This window comes from Protopterus annectens, chromosome 9.part0 (assembly GCF_019279795.1).
Source record: "Protopterus annectens isolate FY-2018-M chromosome 9.part0, PAN1.0, whole genome shotgun sequence".
Classification (NCBI taxonomy): domain Eukaryota; kingdom Metazoa; phylum Chordata; order Ceratodontiformes; family Protopteridae; genus Protopterus; species Protopterus annectens.
In genome coordinates, this window is record NC_056743.1 from 331,342,646 (window position 1) to 331,363,899 (window position 21,254).

Genomic DNA, 21,254 nt, shown 5'->3' on the forward strand with positions numbered 1-21,254 from the left:
TGCTGAAGAACTGTGGAGACAAATGAAGCCCTTCCTCTGGAAATCAAATCCAACTTATAGTGGGAAACAAAGGTGTTGGGAGAAGACCACGTTGCTGCCGAACAAATGTCAACTAAAGATTGATTATCTGCAAAGGTAATGGAAGTAGAAACTGCCCTGGTTGAATGAGCCCTCACTGGTGTAGCTAAGGAAATATTTTCTGAAGAATATATAAAGGAAATAACTTTCAAAATACCCCTGCCTTTTCTATTAACAGAGAAGACCACAAACAGTTGGTCTGAACAACTAAATTCTCACGTTCGATGTAAATAAAAGCGAAGTTGACAATGTCCTGAAGAGAAATTTAATATTGCACAAAGCCGCTGGTTCAAAGGGAAGTTTTGTTAAAGCCTGAAGCACCAAAGTCAAATCCCATGGAGGAGAAGGATGTTTAACAGAAGGCTTAATAGAAAAATTCCTTTTAAAAGGGCCTTACAGAGGCGTGCAGAAAAGGTCGAATCACCCTCAAAATGAAAATTTGAAGTCGCTGCCAACTGTACCTTGATAGTGGAAAAACTAGCTCCTTCTTTAAAGAGAGAGGTGAAGAAGACAAGTATTTTGTGAATAGAGGAGGAGAAGAGGTCTAAATTCTTATTTTTAGCCCAAACCGAAAACCTTTTCCATTTACTGGAATAAACATTTTCTAGTAGAAGACTTCACGGGTGAGGCTAGCCTGGACTTGGCCAAAATCACTGTAAGTGGACATACTACGCTGTCAGACGTAGGGCCTGAAGATTCAGGAGTGGTAGGAGAGAAGGATGAGATAGCAAATCCGGAACTGGATCGAGCACCCAGGGTGGATGCTTCAAATGAGACCGTAGAAGGGGGAACCACACCTGCCGAGGCCAAAAGGGGGAAATGTTGATCATTTGACTCTCGAAGCTTCTGGCTTTCTGTAGTACTCTGGGAATTAGGAGTAACGGAGGAAAGGCATACAGGAGACCTGGAGGCCAATAGTGGGAGAGCGCTTCCCTGGTGATTCCCCATTTGGGGGGAATCAATGGAAAGAAGCTGTTGCATTTGTGGTTGAAAGGAGATGCAAACAGATCGCAGCGTGGATAACCCCACTGATGGAAGATCTGTTGAGCCACCACCGCGTTCAGGGACCACTCGTGAGGGATCAAGACAGTCCTACTCAATTTGTCCACCAACACGTTGGATGCTCCGGGAATGTGCGTTGCAATGAGAAAGTGCCCTGTGGCCATCGCCCACTCCCAGATCCTCATGGCCTCGTGACACAGCAGATAAGATGCTTGTGACACACCGGGGTGAGCTGAATGGGAAAAGACAGGGGACGCTGCCACTCTGACCACTGAGCTACGAGAGTCCACTGAAGGACCCTCGTGGTACCGAGCCACTGGAACCAAATAAATGGCTGCAGCCATCGATTCTAGAGCCCTGAGAATGAGTGAGACTGGAGAGCAGGTTAGCTCCAGCAAAGTCTGAACCTGGTCGCGAATAAGCGACACCCTTCAAGGAGGTAAGGCTGCAATCTGAGAAGTGGTGTCCAACAGAGTGCCTATGAATTCCAATTTTTGTGTTGGAGTCAGGGAGAATTTCACAATGTTCACTGTGATCCTCACGCGATGGAACAGGGAGACACTGTAATAAGTATAAAAATAAAAAACAGCCACCAAGGACAAAACTGGTAGTCTTGATCGGTGAAAAAAATAATTTAATACCACATTAAAACAAAAATGACAAAGTGCTTTCACCAGATAAACACACTGGCTTCTTCAGAGTCATTTGAATTTTACAAACACTTCACTTAAATAATAAATTATGTAGTTATTTGATTAATTAATCATTCAAACCAACCAATCTAAAACTCATACTTCAAGACTAGTTGCAAGTTGATCACACCAAATCACTTTAAAAATTCATTACATTTCTCCCCTACAAGAAAAAAATATAAACAATTAAAAATACACAGGTATAAAAACAGGCAGAAAAAATCTTACTTAATGTAACTTAAAATTAATCTAAATCTACACAAATAAACAAACCCTAGTAAATACATTCTTTGTTGTTAAAATTCTACCAAATATTAAGGTTGAAAAAAACATGATAATGTTCTTCTCGTGTTTTATAGTTAATATACTTAAATCTGGCTTGCTTTTAACTTTAAGATGGGCATCAAGGAGACCCCATCACTCAAACCAGGAAGCTTCAAGGCATTAAGCCTGAGTTGCCACTCAGTTTTCAAGGCACCAATTTTATTGTTAACATCATACCCCCTTTCAGTAGTGACAACATGATCAATAACAAAAAAAAAGAATTTTTTTAAAATTCATGCATTTGGTAGTGTGCAAATAAAGTGCATTGTGTTTATTTTTTCTTTTGATACATCTCAAGTATTCAGATATCCTATCCCGTAACCTACGGATGGTCTTCCCCACATAAAACGCTTCACATGCTGTACAAAAAGCAACATAAACTAAACACTTAGTATTGCAATTGCATTGCCCTGGACATGAAATTGTGTATTTATAGTCCTTAACACACACGTATGGAGCTTCATTAACAAATCTACACCATCTACATGAACTACATTTTTTCATAAGTGACTTTTTGCAAGGTTTGACCTCCCTTTCAAGAATACCTTTAAGGTTGATACCTCTACTGTACACTATCGAGGGTTCTAAACATAAAACTTCTTTAGTGCGATCACTTAAACAAAACTTTCACACATTCCTTAAACATAAACCCAGTTCATGAGACCTGTCATTGTATTTTAGTACAAACATGAGAAGAACATTATCATGTTTTTTCAACCTTAATATCTGGTAGAATTTTATCAACAAAGAATGTGTTTACTAGGATTTGTTTATTTGTGTAGATTTAGATTAATTTTAAGTTACATTAAGTAAGATTCTTTTCTGCCCGTTTTTAATATATATATATATATATATATATATATATATATATATATATATATATATATATATATATATATATATATATATATTTTTTTTTTTCTCTTGTAGGGGAGAAATGTAATGAATTTTTAAACTGATTTGATGTGATCAACTTGCAACTAGTCTTGAAGTATGAGTTTTAGATTGGTTGGTTTGAAAGATTAATTAATCAATTAACTACATCATTTACTATTTAAGTGAAGTGTTTGTAAAATTCAAATGACTCTGAAGAAGCCAGTGTGTTTATCTGGTGAAAGCGTTTACTCATTTTTGTTTTGGTGTGTTATTAAATTCTTTTTTTCACCGATCAAGACTACCGGTTTTGTCCTTTGTGGCTGTTTTTTATTTTTATAGTTATTACAATGTTTTCCGTTTGGAATTTATGTTATTTTGATGGAACAGGGAGAGAACACAGCGAATACTGTCCAGTAGTTGACCCCTTGTGGGGGCCGTCAAGAGCCAATCATCCAAATAGGGAAAAACTTGGATTCCCTGCAGTCAGAGGTGAGCTGCTAACACCGCCATACATTTGGTGAACACCTGGGGGGCTGAGGTGAGACCAAAGGGCAGGGCCCGGAACTGGAAATGATCAACTCCCAAGCAAAAGTGGAGAAACCTCCTGGACCGTCGCTCCATCTTTACATGGTAGTACACATCCTGGAGGTCTACTGAGCACATCCCGTTGTTGCTGTGCAACAGAGGCACAATCGACTGCACAATAACCATCCAAAACTTCGACTTCCACATGATCTGGTTCACGCAACTGAGATCCAAAATAGGACATAGGTCCCCTGCTTTCTTTGGAACCAAAAAGCAGGAATAAGTTCCAGATCCTCTCTGTCCTGCAATGACCTGTTGGTTGGCTTGTTTTTGAAGAAGGCTTACGACTTCCTTTCGGGCTGCCTCTTATTGAATGGGTGGCACATCCGGAAGAAAACTGTAATTTGGGGGAATTTCCAAAAAGGGAATGCAATAACCCCTGGATACAACTGTTAGCACCCACAGATTATTTGTAATACTTCCACAGGCTAATGGGTGCAGCGATAATCGACCCCCGACTGCCTCCAGGGAAGGACAGTCAGGCAACACCTCAGGGATGTTGTAAAGGTTTCTCACAGAAAGGCTCCATGGAACCTTGGTTTTGCAGGCCTCCTCTGCCCCTCGGGTGACGTCTACCATTGAAACCTCTTCCCCGTCCCCTGGAAGAGGAATCCTCCTGAACATCCTGAAAGGGAGACTGTGCCTTCCTGACTCACATTTTCTTACTCCCGTTCTGGGTCTTGGAAAAGGACCTCTGAGGGGCAGAAAACCTGATCCCAAAGGCCAACAAGGTCTTCCCTTCCTGTTAACTGCGGGTCAAAGTGTCTTTCACAGTGGAACCAAAGAGTGTGGAACCATCTAAGGGGGCATTAACAAGTGACGTCTTGAAGGCTTCTGCAAACCCGCTGAAGCGGAGCCAGGCATGATGCCTAATAGTGATACCTGAGCTCACAGCCAGTGAGGACCCTTCCACAGCACTGGAAATGAGTCTTATGGACGAATTTGCTACTGAATAAAGGGTTGACAGCTTTGGAGAAATAGCCTTGAATTCCTCCTCAGACATGGACCCAAAGAGAGATGAAGACAGTTCTTTCATTAAATCCCTCTGGAGACGGGTAAAATGACCAAGGTAATTTAGTGCTTGCAGACTGAAAGCAGCCAAAGTGAACACCCACTTTCCAAATCTGTCCACAGCCCTAGACTCACGACTGGATGGATGGATGGATGGATGGATGGACAGAAGAACTCAGCTCTGCCAATTCCTTTTTGGTGGCAGTGGCCACCACAATAGCATCAACCGGGACCGCTTTGGACCAAAAAGTTCTATCTGGAGGAGGGCTCAAAAATTTGTCTGCTTTCTTGGGCACTGGCTCCATGGCTCATTCCAGGCTCTGCTGGCCACAAGATCAGTGAGAGGTTCAGCAGGGGGGAGACACCCAGCAGGTAGATGGCCCCGTACTGAAAGCCTCCAGGAAAACGGATTCTTCCAAGGACAGTGTTTGGGTAGACCAACCGCCTTTGGCCTTGAGGATCTCGAGTATGTCTCCAAAGGAGATGTCCTCCAATGGAGATCTTGGGGACCCATCCCCCTCATTAGCATCCGTATCCTTGGTAAGAGACTCCATAGGGGAGTCGAGATGTCTCCACTTACAAGTCCTCTTCCTCGGAACTTCCTCTGCCGGCGGTGGTGGGGAAAACTCCGAAGAGGAAGGGACCCCTGTGGGGGGATAATCCCCTGGTGACTAATTCGGATGGGCTGACTTGGAGCAGGATGAGACAAGTCGCTTAGAAACTGGGGCTGGGTAAGGAGAACCGTGCATGGGAGTGGCAGTTCTGATAGCAGAGAAGGATCTTTTGGCAGCCCGGAAGGCAGAAGAACTAGAAGAGGTTCCACCCCCCCCTCCTGCTCATAAAACCCTGGCGGAAGAAAAGGTGGACCCCCCAGTACTGCCACTCCACCGGATGGCACCACATCAGAACTGTCAAAGGCCGAGGTGCTCAGGGAAAGAGACCGGTCCAAAAAACATGGGCCCGAATCCAATCCCATGGACCCTGGCTCGACATTGCCAGCCTGCCGGGTGGCCTGTCCTGGGGGAACAGAAACAGTGCCAGCCGCTGATCCCATCAGGGAAGGGCCCGAACGGGGTCCTAAAACTCCCCTAGCCTCCACCCCACTTAACAGTTCCTGAGAATCCAAGCCACTGGTCGGATGAGGAGCGATTGAAGGGGGGAATTGAATCCCTGACCTATGAGTTGGGAAGCCAGAAGCCCCAAATCCATCTGAGCTTTCAAGAAGGCTCGGATTATCCTGTCCATATCCACAGGGAGGACAATCCTGAAAGATCGGGAGGAGATGGAGGATCTACTAGGAGAGTTGTGCTTGAAGCTTGACTGTCTTCTATTGCGCTGGAGACAGCTGCTTAGGGGGGCAAAGGATCCAAGGGAAGATCCTCCACTATTATAGACTCCGGCACAACTCTCTGATCCGACCGAATCAGAACAGAGCTGAACAAAGAATCCGAGGAAATATTTCTTGGATCCGAAGGTACGATGCATTCCCCTCGGATCCGAAGGGCCAGCCTTGGCAGAGAAGCAGTGACCAAGGGCCCGCCTTTGACCAAACCCTTAATTAAGAGCGTATTGCGATGGTCGACCAAAGCCTTCGGGTTGAATGCGGCACAAATGCTGCATTCCACCTCGAGGTGGTAGCCGCCGAGACAGTAAAGGTACTCCTCGTGTGAGTCAGAAATAGGCATTTTTCCGCCCATGAGAGGTGCACCTTTTAAAACCTAATGTTTTTTCTGACATGGCTGAACTGTAAGCAAAACCTGAAGTCCACAAACAAGCCAAGGTTCAAAAGCCTAAAATCCATCCAAAACACACACACACACACACACACACACACACACACACAAAAAAAAAAAAAACACTCGCACACCACAAAACAACTAGACCCAAGACAAAACCGTGAGGGAAAAAAGTACCTAACAGGGTTAAGACTTGACCGGGAGGGGATAGATAAGAGGGGAAAACTACCCACTAACACCACAAACTCAAGAAATAAGAAAATTCAAAATTCTGTGCTAATACACTTACACTAACAAGAGCTGAGCAATCTGCGTCTAAGCAGCAAACGATATCTGAGGGAATGTAGGGCACCAGAGCATTATGGGAGAGGTGGAGCTTGAGCTAAGCTGTGTTCTGAGTATGCTGGCTCAAATCCGATATCGGATCCAAGACCCTAACATGACGAATGGTGACTAGATAAAGTACAGTTGTGTACACTTACCATAAATGTAGATGTTAGAGAGTATTCACTGTTGCAGTCATTACATTTGGGTAATCTGCTGGCAGGTTGCCTTCAGTCAGCCTGAATTCCAAAGTCTTGGGTCCTGCGTCGGTTGCTGTCTTCTCTTCCATGACATCAGGTCGTCAGGGGTATAAAACATGTAGCCGACGCCATTTTCTTTAGTTTTTCTTGGCCCCAATGTCAGGTGCCCCCAAAAAGGTAGCAAAATTATATTATATATATATACATACATATATATATATATATATATATACATATATATATATATACATATATATATATATATATATATACACACACACACACACACACACACACACACACACACACACACACACATGCATCAATATAAATTTTACCTTCATCTACAAGCAAATGCACCACATAGGTTGTAGAAGATAGAGAAGGAAAGATAAACTTCAGAATGACAGGGGGACGGCGGGAGGGTAACATGGACTGAAACAGTGAATACACTTTGTACACAACTGTACTATGTTCTTCATGTTTCACTGTTGCAGTAATTACATTTGGGTAGAATCTCAAAGCTATGGTTGGGAGGCGGGAGGCTGGAGCTAAACAGCATTAGGTGCAGCTATAAGGCCTTGCAGCACTGCAGTGGCAAAGCCTGCCCTGGACTTAGAGTAGAGAGGCAAATGGTAATGCTTTGTAAAGGTGTGAACAGAACTCCAAGTAGCAGCCTCTAGAATGTCTTTGGTTGGTTCTCTTCTGAGAAAGGCTGCTGAAGTAGCTGCAGCTCTGGTGGAATGAGAACTAATGCCCTTGGGCACAGGTTTACCATAGTGTAAGTAGCAGAAACAGATGCAGTGGCTTATCCACTTTGAAATTGTCTGCTTTGAGATAGCCTTTCCTTCCTGCAGCATATGACACTAGTAATTGCTCAGTTTTTCTTAGAGCTTTTGTCCTGCTCAAGTACAATCTTAGCTGTCTGTGTACATCCAAGGAATGCAGAATTCTCTCCCCCTTGTTCTGCGGATTTGGATAAAAAGTTGGCAGATCAATTGTTTAGTTAAGAGCCACACTGGAAACCACCTTAGGCATAAAAGTAGGATTTGTCCTCAGAGACACCCTGTCTGGGTGAAATATGATAAAAGGCTCTACAGCCATGAGGGCTATGTAACTCAGAAACTCTTCTTGCTGAAGTAATTGCTAGTAGCAGAGCTGTTTTCCATGATAAGAACATTAGATCAACGGTAGCAGCTGGTTCAAATGGAGGCAGGGTGAGCTTTTCCAACACATAATTGAGGTCCCATACAGGTAATGGCGATCTTCTAGGAGGCCTTACGTTTTTGGCTCCTCTAAGATACTGCTTTAGTAAAGGATGAGAAAAGATTGGTGGCTCTGTATTGTAATGAGCCGAAATGGCAGAGGCATGGATTTTGATTGATGAGAAAGATGGGCCTTTGTCAAGCATCTCAGTTAAGTATTGTAATATCTGAGGAATAAGTGGTTCTGCTGTATCAGTTCCTTATGCGTGATTCCAAGCACAGACTCTCTTCCATTTGTCAGCATAAGATTTTCTAGTACTAGGCCTTCTCGTTTCCAAAATGACATCCATCACAGCTTTACTGAGAGGTGTTGTTTGTATGACTACATGATTAGCCATACTGCTAGTTCAGAGTCTGTAGTTGATTATGCAGGATCTGATTGTTTTGATGGGACAGTAGTTGTGGTCTTTGAGGCAAAGTCCAAGCTGGGTACTGAACCAAGTTCCTTAGGACTGGGTACCAGTATTGGCGTGGCCAGTCCGGGGCATTTAATATCATCTTTGGCTTCTCTTAACTGACTTTTAGGAGGACCTTGTGTAGAAGAGGCAGAGGAGGAAAGGCGTAAACTGATAGGTTTTTCCAACTGAAGGATAGGGCGTCCACTTTCCATGCTTGTCTGTGATAAGTCCTTGCGTAGAATCTTTTCAAATGATAATTTTGACGAGAGGCAAATAGATCTATGTCTGGGCTCCCCCATTTCTCTGTTATCATGCTGAAGACTTGTGGATTTAGTTTCCTCTCGTGAGGATCCATAAGGTTTCTGCTTAAATCTTCTGCCAGAGTGTTTTGTTTTCCTTGCAGGAATTGAGCTTGAAGATGTATTTGGTAGGTCAAAGCTGTGTCCCACAGTGCCATGGTCAATCTGCAAAGGGGGTATGAATGTGTGCCCCCTGGCTTGTTTATATACCACGACTGTGGTGTTGTCCGTCTTTATCAGTAGTTGTCCTGGATGAAGTAAGTCCTTGAAGGCTGTTAGAGCATTTTGAACAGCTAGCATCTCTTTCTGGTTGATATGTAGATGCATTTGTTTTGGTGTCCATAAAGCCCTGAATGCATTATCCTGCCATGTGGGCCTCCCAGGCATAATCTGATGTGTCTGTTAAGGTTTGCCTGGCAGGGGGGGTAGAGTAAAGGGCAGTCCCATGTTTAGGTGACATGCCTTTGCCCACCATAGAAACTCCTGTCGCAGGCAGGGAATGAGAGGAATCATTGTTTCCAGACTGTGTGAATGTTGACTCCATAAACTTTTTAGGTACCACTGAAGTTTCCTCATATGCAGTCTTGCATATGGAATTAGTAGGATGCAGGATGCCATGAAGCCCAGAGCCTGCAGAATTTGCTTGCAGAAGACTGGGTTTTTGTTGTCATCAGTTTGAAATAAGCAGTCAGTTGCCTTTGCTTGTCTGGCGTGAGGTTAGCCATCTGGGCAGTTGTATCCAAGCTTGCACCCAGGAATGTTATCTTTTGAGAGGGTACCAGTTGTGATTTTTTTTTTCGTTTATTGTGTACCCTAGGCATGTTAGAAGCCTTTTCACAAACGCCAGGTGTCGAAGTAGAGTGTCCTTGTTCTCTGCTTGAATGAGACAGTCGCCCAAGTAAAGATATATTTGTATACTTCTTTGTCTGCAAAATGCAATTACTGGTGCCAGGCACTTTGTAAAGACCCTGGGCGCAGTAGATAAGCCAAAGGGCAGTGCAGAGAATTAGTAATGCATTAAGCCAGCCTTGAATCTGAGGCATCTTCTACACGACTGTCTTACTGGGACATGCAGGTATGCCTCTTTTAGGTCTAAAGTCACCAGCCAAGCATTCTTGCCCAGCATGGGCAGAAGCTGCTGCAAAGTCAGCATTTTGAATTTTGGAATGTCCAGGTATGTGTTCAAAATCGATAAATCCAGTATTGGCTGCCAGACCTTGTCCTTTCTGGGTACCAAGAATAGTCTTGAGTAAAATCCTTGTCCTTTTTCCTGTTCTGGTACTGTCTCTGAATGGCCCCCATATCCATGAGGGATGTAACCTGTTTCTGTGCCTCTGCCCATTGATGTTTTGGCAGATCTGGCCAACCATTTGCCATTGGCAGTGTGTGGAAATGGAATCTGTATCCCTGTGATACAATGTTTAGTACCCACTTGTTCTGGGTTATTAACTGCAAATTTTGAGCAAAAAGTGATAATTTTCCCCCTATGGGTGCTGCCAAAAGATAAGTGCTTGGTGTAGGCAGAGGGAAGTCATTGGGATTGCTTTCTGTAGGTTTGCTCTTTATCTCCTCCAGATTTGGAGGTGGGAGTGCCCCATTGCTTTGACCTGTATGAATCTTGCACCTGGTATCTGGAACCCTTACGGCGTCTGGATTTGCCCCTTTGAGCTCTGTCTGACACAGGAAAGGATCAATTTTTTGTAGGCCAGTGTCTACTGAATCTTGGTGACTACACTTGTAAGAAGTCTTTAACAGTTTGCATAGACTTAGCTTTGTCTTCCATTTTCTTTAAAACCTCTTCTGCCTTAATACCAGAGAATCATGCTGTAAAAGTGCATCTAGCAATTTAGCTTTAACATGATCAGGCAAATTTTGTTCCTTTAACCAGGCATGCCTCCTAATCACAGATCCAGTAACTGCGGCCCTGCAGGAGGCCTCTAAGGAATCAAAACCACATTGCAAAGTATGCTTTCCAACTTGTTCAGCTGCATGCAATAATTCCTGCAATTCTTTATTTTCTGCACATTCTGAAATCAACATCATTTTCTGTTTCAGCAATCCCATAACATGTTGTTGGTACTTAAGCATATGAAATTGACAGTCTAAGACAATGATTGTCAGGGTTGCAGATGTATAAACCTTTTTTCCCCATCTGTCCATTGCCCTTGAATCTCTGTCAGAGGGAGTAGGATTTTTTGCTGTCAAGGCCTTAACTCCCTTTGGACCATGTGGAATAGTTTAAGGATCAGCAGCAGGGTTTCTAAATAAAAATTTATGTGAGTCAGGGACCCTGTTATATGTCAGGCTTACTGGGAGCCGGAGGTAAGGAGTCAGGGGTCAAGCTTGACTCCGAAAACACATCATTCACAATGTCTAAAACAGGAGGAATGGCTAAAGGCTTATGCTGAGGGAGAAGAAGGAAATCCCTGAGCCTCTTTTTTGATTCTGAGAAGTCTTGACTCTACCAGTGAAAATGCTCCCTCAAATTATGCAAGGTTTCTCCAAATGAATAATCCTCAGGAGGAGATGCAGATGGAATAGACTCCTCAGCATCAAAATCCTCATAGGGAGGTATGAATAATTCCTGATCAGAAGAGGAATCAGAAGAAATAGAAACCTGATCTGAAGATTCATAATCAGTGTCTTGCCTAGGCCTCTTATCTGGAGGGGGATGGGTACCCCTGATCAAGGTAATAAGGTCTTCAGCCATTTTGATCATCTGTTTTTTAGGCACAGAGGCCTGTGCACGTGGTACATGTGTCAGTTTTTTGGTTTTAGAAGTTGCTTTTGTCTTTGGTTTTGCAGCTGTCGTCAGTTTGATATACAAATGTTGAGGTCTGAATACACCCTCAGAAGCTGGTGCCTGCTCAGCGGCTCCGGAGCGATCCGAGGGAGATACATCCGTCGGTCCAATACCTTGAGTATCTTGCGGCATGCCAGACTCCACATGGGTGTCAGTAGAGGCCTGCGACTCAAAGGTAGCGGGTATCAGGGGCTGCAAAAACGCCTCACTCAATACTGGCGAACCGGCGACTGGCTTAGAAGAAGCTTCATCGTCGGTTTTGGATCTCGACTGCCTTTCTCTGTCCTTTTCTTTGCATTTTTTATGTACTCCGGTAGTCGGACTGCTATCCAATGACATTTCTGGGTAGTTAAATCTGTTTCCAAAATACTTTGATGCAAAAATATATAGACGCTTCATAGTGCGTTGGTTAAATCTAGCACAAAACCGACAGCCAGGCACGTTGTGATCAGGGCCTAGGCAAGGAATACAGTATAAATGGAAATCCTTATGAGGTATTTGCTTCCCACAAGTAATACAATTATTGACTTTTTCTGACATCGGTAAAAAGCAAGAAAAAAGTTTCCCCAACAGGGTACTTAGCTTTAGTGAAGACTTTGGTTCTGAAACTCAATCTCGAATATTTCAGTAGTCGGCCGACCGGCACTTGCGAAATGCTTCTGCTTCGGGCACCGCGCGGCAAGAAAGACTAAAGAAAATGGCGTTGGCTGCATGTTTTATACCCCTGATGACCTGATGTCATGGAAGAGAAGACAGCAACCGACGCAGGACCCAAGACTTTGGAATTCAGGCTGACTGAGGGCAACCTGCCAGCAGATTACCCAAATGTAATGACTGCAACAGTGAAACACAAAGAACATCATCAGATCTTACCTAAACTGGCAGTTTCAATGGTCCTTTTTTTCTCAGTTTCTGTTTTCACATAGGGAGAGCTGAAATAAACCCGATGATTAGTGTGCAGCCATCCTGGAAGTCTGATTTGAAATATCTATTGGATGCATCGCTGGCAGTATTAGATCACCAAAAATACATCGATGATAAAACATCTAGCAATATCTTCAGCACAATAAATTCTATATGGACAATGAGAGGTATATTTCTGTCTCCCACTATAACGTTTTACATTCTTTCCCTATGGAAGATGCAGCTTGTTTAAAAAACTATGACTATAACTCTGAAAAAAAAAATGACAGTAAGTGACGAGCAATGACTGTCTACTGTAGTGCATTCTATGTAGTCTTAATGCTATTTTATTGCATCCTAAGCAGTATTAATACCATTTCCTTACCACACCTAGACATTTTTATCAATTACCATCAATTGGTAAATCCCTTCATTAAATAACCCAGCTCAAAAAATATTATGATGCCTTAAAAAGCTGGAGGTGTCAAATGAAAATGTGCTAAAAAAAAAGGCAATAGAGGCATGAAGGAGTTAACTGACTGTGCGGGCAGAGTGGTAATAAATAAATGAAGACATGGGGTAAGATGGCGCTAAACTACACTTTTTAGTACAATCATTAGTGCCTACTAGTTGAAAAAACACAAATATGGGTGTCTATTGAATGTTTTAGGATTATAACTGCAATTCTCGGGTGTTAAGAATTTAGGTACAATTATGGGTAAATATACCTCAGAGTATTCTCACTTCTCTGAGGTACAGCTATTTCAGAATTAGGAAATATAAGCAGCATGGTGTGAGGTACACACCCCCTACCATCAGAGGGTGAAAGATGGGTATCCCCCTGCAAAAAGCACTTTAAAGGTATCATTATCAACTCCCTTTTTCACATTTTTACATGGGGTTAGGGTGCAGTGGCAACGGAAACCACTTCTCTCAAGAGACGCACGTCTACCTTCTTTGACAGTCAAGCCCCAACCCCCACGGAGTTCTCAAACACACAATCCATCCATCCATCTCTTGGCTGAACATCCTCATCACCTAGTCTACTTCCTGTCTCTCCCAAATCTCCTTTACCAAATCACCTTCACCAAATCACCTTCAGCTTTTCTGCATTTAACCAAATCACTGTAATCTGTCCTTGTTGACCTCTGCAATTGTGCAATTAGTCTACTTTAGAATCTAATCAGACATCTCTGTTTTCTTCTGTCCCACAGTGTGCATCATATTATATATCTTAGCCACTTTATTTCAATCACCTCAAGCTTCTTTAGCTTCTTTGTCTTCAATGCCCAAGTTTCTGTGCTATACAGAACCACTGGCTGCAGCACTGTTTTCTACACCTTACTTTTCAACTTCTTTGACATTTTTCTGCCACATACTAACCCCGGCACTGTGCCAGTTGGCTGCAGTACCTCTTGACTCTAGTTTTGATATCCTCATACAGGCTTCCCTTCTCCTCAATAACAAATCCCAGACACCTGAGGCTGTAAACTGCTTTCTCTTCTATCTAAATTTTAAGCTTTGTCTGATTGCCCCCATTTGCTTTCATTACCAGTATCTTTATCTGTACTCATTTTAGCCCATGTGCCTTCAGTTTTGCATTCCAGTCACCTATCATTTGCTTATGTTCCTGTTCAGAGTCTGACTGTAGTGCCACATCTTCTGCATATACAGCAGCTATTTTGATCTACATGCTCCAACATCTTTGCTGATGTAGTCCCACTGGAAACTCCACACAGTCCAAACCCACTCATACTTTTATCATAGTTTCAATAAACAGTCTGCAGTAATTGTACCACTGTTTCTGGGACTATGAACCATTGCAGGACTGACAAAACCAACTTTCTTGGGACCTTGCTGAACAAGTTATAGGGATACTGCTTCAAAAAAATCTTGAATATACTTAAATGGCACTGCAGCAGCCTTTGACTGCTGTCAGTCCTTAGGAGCTGTACTTCTCTCGTCTTAGGTCAAAGAAGCATTCAAGAAGACCATTTAAAATGCTCCTTTCTCAGGTTAATAGCTTCTCCAAAAGAAACATCTCCTAGGGTGGGAGGAGTCCTATTGGGAAGACAGCACCATCAGCATCCTCATCTAAGGGGGAGGACAGCAGCATCTTCATCCTTATCTATACTGTAACCCATCATTTTCTTTCATTTCTGAATCAAACCAAGATCATGCTTGCTCTTTCTTTTATTTTTCTTTAACTGACGTGAAATCAAGGGTTTAGGTTCAGTCCTAAACAATGCAGCAGCCTACTGTACATTTGTGCAAGGGCAAAGTATTCTCATGCTATTCTTTTATAAAGTGCAAAGCAGGAAAGTCTCGGGCACCCAAAAGATAGCTGTCTAACCCTCTTGTGGCCAATTGTGAGACATTTACTCATTATTCAGTTGGCTTGCAGACGGGCATCTGTTTTTACATCATCTGATACCAAGACATCACCAGCAATTGATAAAGTAAATCAAGATATGAAGGAATAGGTGAAAAATGAGATCATCTCCCAAATCAAAAGCTTTCTGAAATAAATTCTGACCAAAGTTTTTGGAGGATGAAGTCTGTAAAACATTTCATCTCTAAGATGTGACGTGCAAAAATTTGCAACAAAATGGTTTCTTCTTCTAGACACTCCTTCCTAAAATTATAGTTTATGGAGACTTGAAAGAAGGAAAGCAGACCTTACCACTCAAGTGGGAAAATGAATTTAAACTCCAACAGGGAGAGACCCCACTCAAAATGGAAGGCTCAGGATTGCTTATCATTACAGCAAAGGCTCAACAGACTCCATTCTTTTTTTCTAATAGAAGCAGCAGTAGTGATAGACAGCTTGTTAATTTTTCAGTATCTTCCACCCTTCTTGCACCTGCCAACTATCAACCTCCTTTACTTGAAATTGGGGTCACTTGCTCCCCTGTGGGTAAACCAGTCTACCATCTAGGCAGCCATGAAGGCAGACTACTTTCCACCTTTAGTATTCTGCTTTCCTTTTTTGTTAGGACTACCTTCGTTCTAACGTTTTGAAGATCTTATTTCACCTTCCTCACAGACCGGGGCTGTTGGTATTCAATGATAGATTGTAAATTCCCCTAGGCTGAAGAACTAGTCAACAGTCCCAGTTATTCCCAAATATGTCCACAAGTTAATGAGTAAAGAGATTTTTTTTCAAATTTACCAACAAAACTCCGTCTAAATATAGCAAAAGTGTAAAAAACGAACCCAAACTGAGAACATTCCAAGGTTAGAGACAGATTAAACTTCAAATAGTGCTTTTGTCTTTACTATTTTGACTTCATCAGAATTCTAGAAAATATATACTGTATGTTTAAGAACATTAGTTAATGCTACATGCTTTTAGGACATATTTGATTTTTGTGTAGATTCAATTTTATTTGCCAAGTAAGCTCTAAATTTTCAAGATAATTTTCTATATCCCCAGCAAAATGCAACTGTAATCAACTGTATCAAGCACAAAAAAAGAAAAACTTCCAAAAATTATTACAAGTAGCACTGTGATTATTACAATTTTTTCAATATAATAAATCTTTACCTTAACTCACAATTTGTTTAGTCTTCACTTTACCTACATAAATTCATTCCACGATCAACATATTGTACAATAAACAGAAGTACCATCACAAGAAAATCTGCCATCACTTGAAGAACCAGTGTCCATGTGCGTTAAAACCAAAACTAGCCCATTATTTACACAGCAGCAGCACTTGCACCACCACTGCAGTATGCACTGGTATCTATCTGACTGCAGTAGATGCTATAATCTGACGAACAGTGATTTCCAGCAAACTTTTCAGATTACCACCCTTCTTACCACTGAATTTTGGTAAAGTACCTATATTTTTAACAAGAATAGGGATCCTTCCAATTATTATACATAATATGGCATAACTCATCATTATTAATGTTATACATTACAGGAAAAGACACTGGTTAATCAGTGACTTCCCGAGGAGTGATATTACCAGTAATTAGATTATTACAATATTAATTTCAATTTATTCAAATTAATTTGATTTTTCAAATTTACTGGGCCCTAGCATCAAAATTCCTGTAACAGCTCCTGTCCCTGCTTTCACCAAAAGGACTGCAGTGCCAGATCCTTACATATGCACTGATCAACCCCCCCACACACACACACACATATCACTGTGGTTACAATGCAAACTGCTGCTTGATGGTGCCTGCATCAGGTCATCCCAGGGTTAACTGGCTATAATATCCCCAAACCTCTCTTAGGGTTCACAGAAAGGGCAGGGTGGGCAACCCTTTCCTCCCCTCAGGACGGCTGAGCTAGGCACTGGATGCGCTCTCTTCTGGACTACATGGCTGGCTAGTCCAACAACATGATCCTGGGTCATCTGAGTCCCAGTCAGGGCTTCATCCTTCTGTGCCACAATGCCAGCAAATATCTTGTAATTTCTAAAATATTTTATAAACACTATTGAACTCTCTGTCCTCCTAGCTATGGTTTTAAAAGTAGCACAGTGAATAAGGCTTTATTTCATGCTCTTCCCTCAAACAAAACAAATAATGTTAAGAGCAGTCTTTGGGAGGAATTTGAGGGTCACAACAGTACTTGTTAGCGACTTTCTCAGGCGGAGTCATTTATCTATTCAAAATACCTAAAAACTGGAAACTACCTTTTTTAAAGATAAGTATAACAATGAATGGGTGGGCACAAAACCACAACGAGTAGCACTGTCATCTCGCAACACAAAGTTCTCTGGTCTAGCTCTCTGCTAAAGTGCCTTCAGTGCAGTCTGCATGTCCTCCCCCATATTCACTTGGGTTTTCTTCAGGAACTTTGGTTTCTTCCCACATCCCAAAGGCATGAGTTAGGCACTTTGGCCACTCTAAATTGTCCACAGCTGTGTGTGGGCAGTGTGTGTGAGAACATGAAGAAAAGTCTGACAATCTACTTCCTTCGCTACTTAAACTCTGTAGATGGTGGCAGGTATTCATGGGAGTTGCTAAAGGAGTTGGATACAACTGAACAACAATGGATGTATGACTAATAATGAATGTAATTACTTAACCTCTAAAGACTAGAGCAGAAGTGATCAATGAAGTATGAAAGCAAAGTGGAACTGTGTAATTCAGATGGCAATAAAAATGGATTGCAACTTCTCTTTTATAGGTGTGTTGTCTTCTAATGACAAAGGTACAATACTGTAGTGAGCCCAGTTTGACTATCCATTTTTTTCTCTTTTATATTAAGTTTGCTATGCCATCCTGTTTTGTGTGCCCTATCACCAATAATCTTATCAATAACAATAAAGTGAAATTTTGCTGTGTTATGTTTGAGAGTATGTTTATATAATGCATTACTGGTTCTTTTGCATTTGATGTCACTTAAATGTTCAGAAATCCTTAACCTAAAGGGTCGAGAAGTTTGGCAAATATAGAAAGCATGACAGCTACAGGAAGCCATATAAAAAGAAAAGCAAGGCAGCATACAGCTCCACAAGCAGTTCTATGGACAGATACTACAACAGTACTTCTTGGAGTCATAACACCTGCAGAAGGAACAATCAGGCTCTGGGTCAAAGTTGGAAACAAAGCAAAAGGTCACCTACAGAATCAAGAGTTTGACTTGCTTCTTGAATCAGTGATCACTTGTAGTAATTCCAGTCATTTGCACAACTGACTCTCTCTCTTTTCCCACTATGGCAGCATCATAAGCCAGCCTGCATTAATAAACTCACATAATGAGCCCCGAGTATATAACGTTACTATGGGGCACTTTTATTATAGCTTGTTGTAACAATATTTAATTGCTAGCACTGCAATTTTTACATTTCATAAGCTTCTTTTACAGCAACATTTTACAGTTTGCTATAAATTATCAGGTACACTTTTTGTTGTATTCTATCCCTCAATGTAGCTGGGGAAAAAAGTCTTCATTTAATCTGATATTCCTATTAACAATTTAATTAAATGAGTGATGAAAGTGCTGACATATTATGGCAACAGATTAACAATCTAACTCTACCAAAAAGGAGATATTAGATCAAGAAATAGTCACAGTGGTGGACATGGTCAGCATTCCCAGGTACTAAACATGCACCCCACAATTACACATATACCTGTTTGATTTTATTTTCCAGGTGCCGTAGCTGGTCATTTATTGACTGCAACTCCTTTTTCATGTCTTTCTCACTGTCGGACAAGACAGGAAGCTGCATATGAAAATTGTGCAACACTTTCTTCATTCTAACTCAAAAACACAGAAAAAAAATTGTCAGCTTTTCATATAAGTTTTGCAAGTCTGGTATTAAAAAGTTCCAATCTATTAAGCATCAGTTTTCGTATAATATGCAAATGAACTAATCTAGTCTCACATTTAACTAATCCCAGATAGTAAGCATGTCTGCAGTTTCTTTTTTCTTCTTTGCAAATTAAAACCTGAGCTGACATTTTATGCTTAGTTACTGCTGCTTTGGCACAACAATCAAGAACAGACTTCAAAGTTTCAGCTTTAAAATTACTACATACAACAAACACTGAACACACCAGTCAGGGTACATGACACAATGTGAAGTGCAAACTACTACTGCACCAATTTATGACAATAAAAAGGCAGGAACCCTCCACAGAGTGTGTTTTTACATGCATAAAGCAATGCAGTTTGAAAAGTACACAAATCAAATTAAATGCAGAAATTATACTGAAGTAAAAACAAATTTTCCCGACATTTTAAATAAAAATTAATTTAAGTATTCACAGATGTTTTCTGCATTGCATACCAACAGTAGTGGACACAGTAGCTACTGTGATACGCTGACAACATGTAACATACGAACAGAATCTTCTACTTGTCAGCTGTGTGCTTGTGTGCAACAAAGTATGCTGTGATGCACTGACTTCTCAGTGAACTGAAAGCTGCAGAACAGCACAAAGAAAAGAACCCTGCCTATGGTATATTACAGAAAAAGGTAGGGTGATGCATGTAGAATCTACAAAAAAATGAAAAAAAGTACTACAACGGTACGTATGGTACACACAGTGAGACACAATGTGGCAGAAGACATAACATGATCCTGTTGCATTATGCTTAAGTAGGGAGGAGACCAAGGAGGCAGTAGATGGAAAGGAGCCCTGTCAATACATGTAATTACCTACATTCCCTGAACAACAAAGTACACAACTATGGATGACATGCTACCCTTCCACACTAATGTAACACTGTGGAACATGGGGCTGGGTCAGTACATTTATTTTTATTTTATTTTATTTTATTTTACATTTGTTGACCGGGCTAGTCCAACTGGATATATGTCCATTTTCAGTAGAGGCCCGGGGAGAAAAGCTCCACTAGTTATACAATTTAAATAAGGCATAAAAGGTTACAGACAATCATAACAACAAAAATAAGAATGGATACAAAAAACATTTAAATATAACATTGTTAGTTAAAAAAAATAGAGATTAACATTAGTCTGGATTAGTGCAGGAGCAAAGCCAGTGATTATTGAGATAAACTTTTAGTTGGTGTTTGAAGAGTTGAAAAGAGGTTAAAGAAGTGAAATCAGAGGGTAGTTTATTCCATGCTTTTCCAACATAGTTGGAAAATAAACTGTCACCTGCATTATTGTTAGGTTTAGTGGTATTAATCAGAAGTTTATTAGAAGAACGAAGATGTTTCAGGTTGTTATATGGAGAAATAAGGCTAGAAAGTTTTGGTGTATTGGTTGGCTGATATAGAATCTTATAGGCAATTAAGATCTGTTGCAGTAAAATTTGGTTAGGAAGTTCTAACCAGCCTAGTTCTTTTAGGTTTAAGCAGTGATGAGTTCGAAAAGGAGATCCAGCAGTGAATCTAGCAATGTTATGATAGGATGTTTCTAGTTTCTTCATGTTGTTTTGGAAAGATTAGTGTAAATGGGGAGGCATACAGGAGAGTGGAGATTAGGTGAGATCTAGCAATGGTGGACCTTGCTGTGGATATTAGGAAAGGTTTGATTCTATACAGGGATCCTATTTTTATTAACTAATTTTATGGTATTATTGTGTGGGGAGTGAAGTTGAGGTTATTATCGATCGTTATGCCCAAATGTTTTGTGGTCTGGTCAGGAGTGATGAGTGTTCCAGCGGATGTAAGAGTAAAGTAAGGTGTAGTAGATTTCCGAGTAGGAGAAAATAGTAGTAGTTTGGTTTTCTTAGGGTTAAGGAGTAAACAGCGTGAGAGAACCATTGTTCTACAGTGTTAAAAGCTTTTGAGTAAGTGAGTGAAGTTCTGTTTGAGGTTTTTATGTACAGATTATAGTTGAGTCGTCTGCGTATTGTAGTTGTATGCAGGTAGTAAATGGGATTGCAGATTGAAGGTCATTAATAAAGACTGAAAATAACAGAGGGCCTAGGATAGAGCCTTGATAAGGAAATAGGTAGAAGATTAGAAAGTGAATTTTTCCACAGAACTGCCTGCTGACGATTTTCTAGGTAGGATGCAAACCAGGATAAGGCAAGATTATCAAGAGCCAGAGATTTTAGTATGTGTAGTAAAAGTTTATGGTTCACCATATCAAAAGCTTTGGATAGGTCGATGAAAACAGAGGATGATGTATAGTTTTTGTTGCGGTTAATGTTAATGGTGTTTGTGAAGGAGAGTAAAGCAGTGGTGGTACTGTGTGAGGGTCTGAAGCCATGCTGACAGAAAGTAGGTTGTTGTTGAGAAGGTGATTTAGTATTTGTTTGTGAATACATTTTTCCATGATTTTGGCGATAGGTGAGAGGAGAGCTATTG

The 21,254-nt window shown here is 41.2% G+C and overlaps 1 protein-coding gene across 1 annotated transcript in view; it reads right to left on the reverse strand.

Annotated features, from left to right (window-relative positions):
• The window catches only part of LOC122811221 (nuclear pore complex protein Nup88-like), a 261,114-nt gene that overhangs the window by 151,870 nt on the left and 87,990 nt on the right, over positions 1-21,254 (reverse strand). Inside the window, exon 3 of the mRNA XM_044082913.1 lies at positions 18,598-18,724. Coding sequence (XP_043938848.1) covers positions 18,598-18,724 — 127 coding nt within the window. The remainder of the gene's footprint in view (positions 1-18,597; positions 18,725-21,254) is intronic.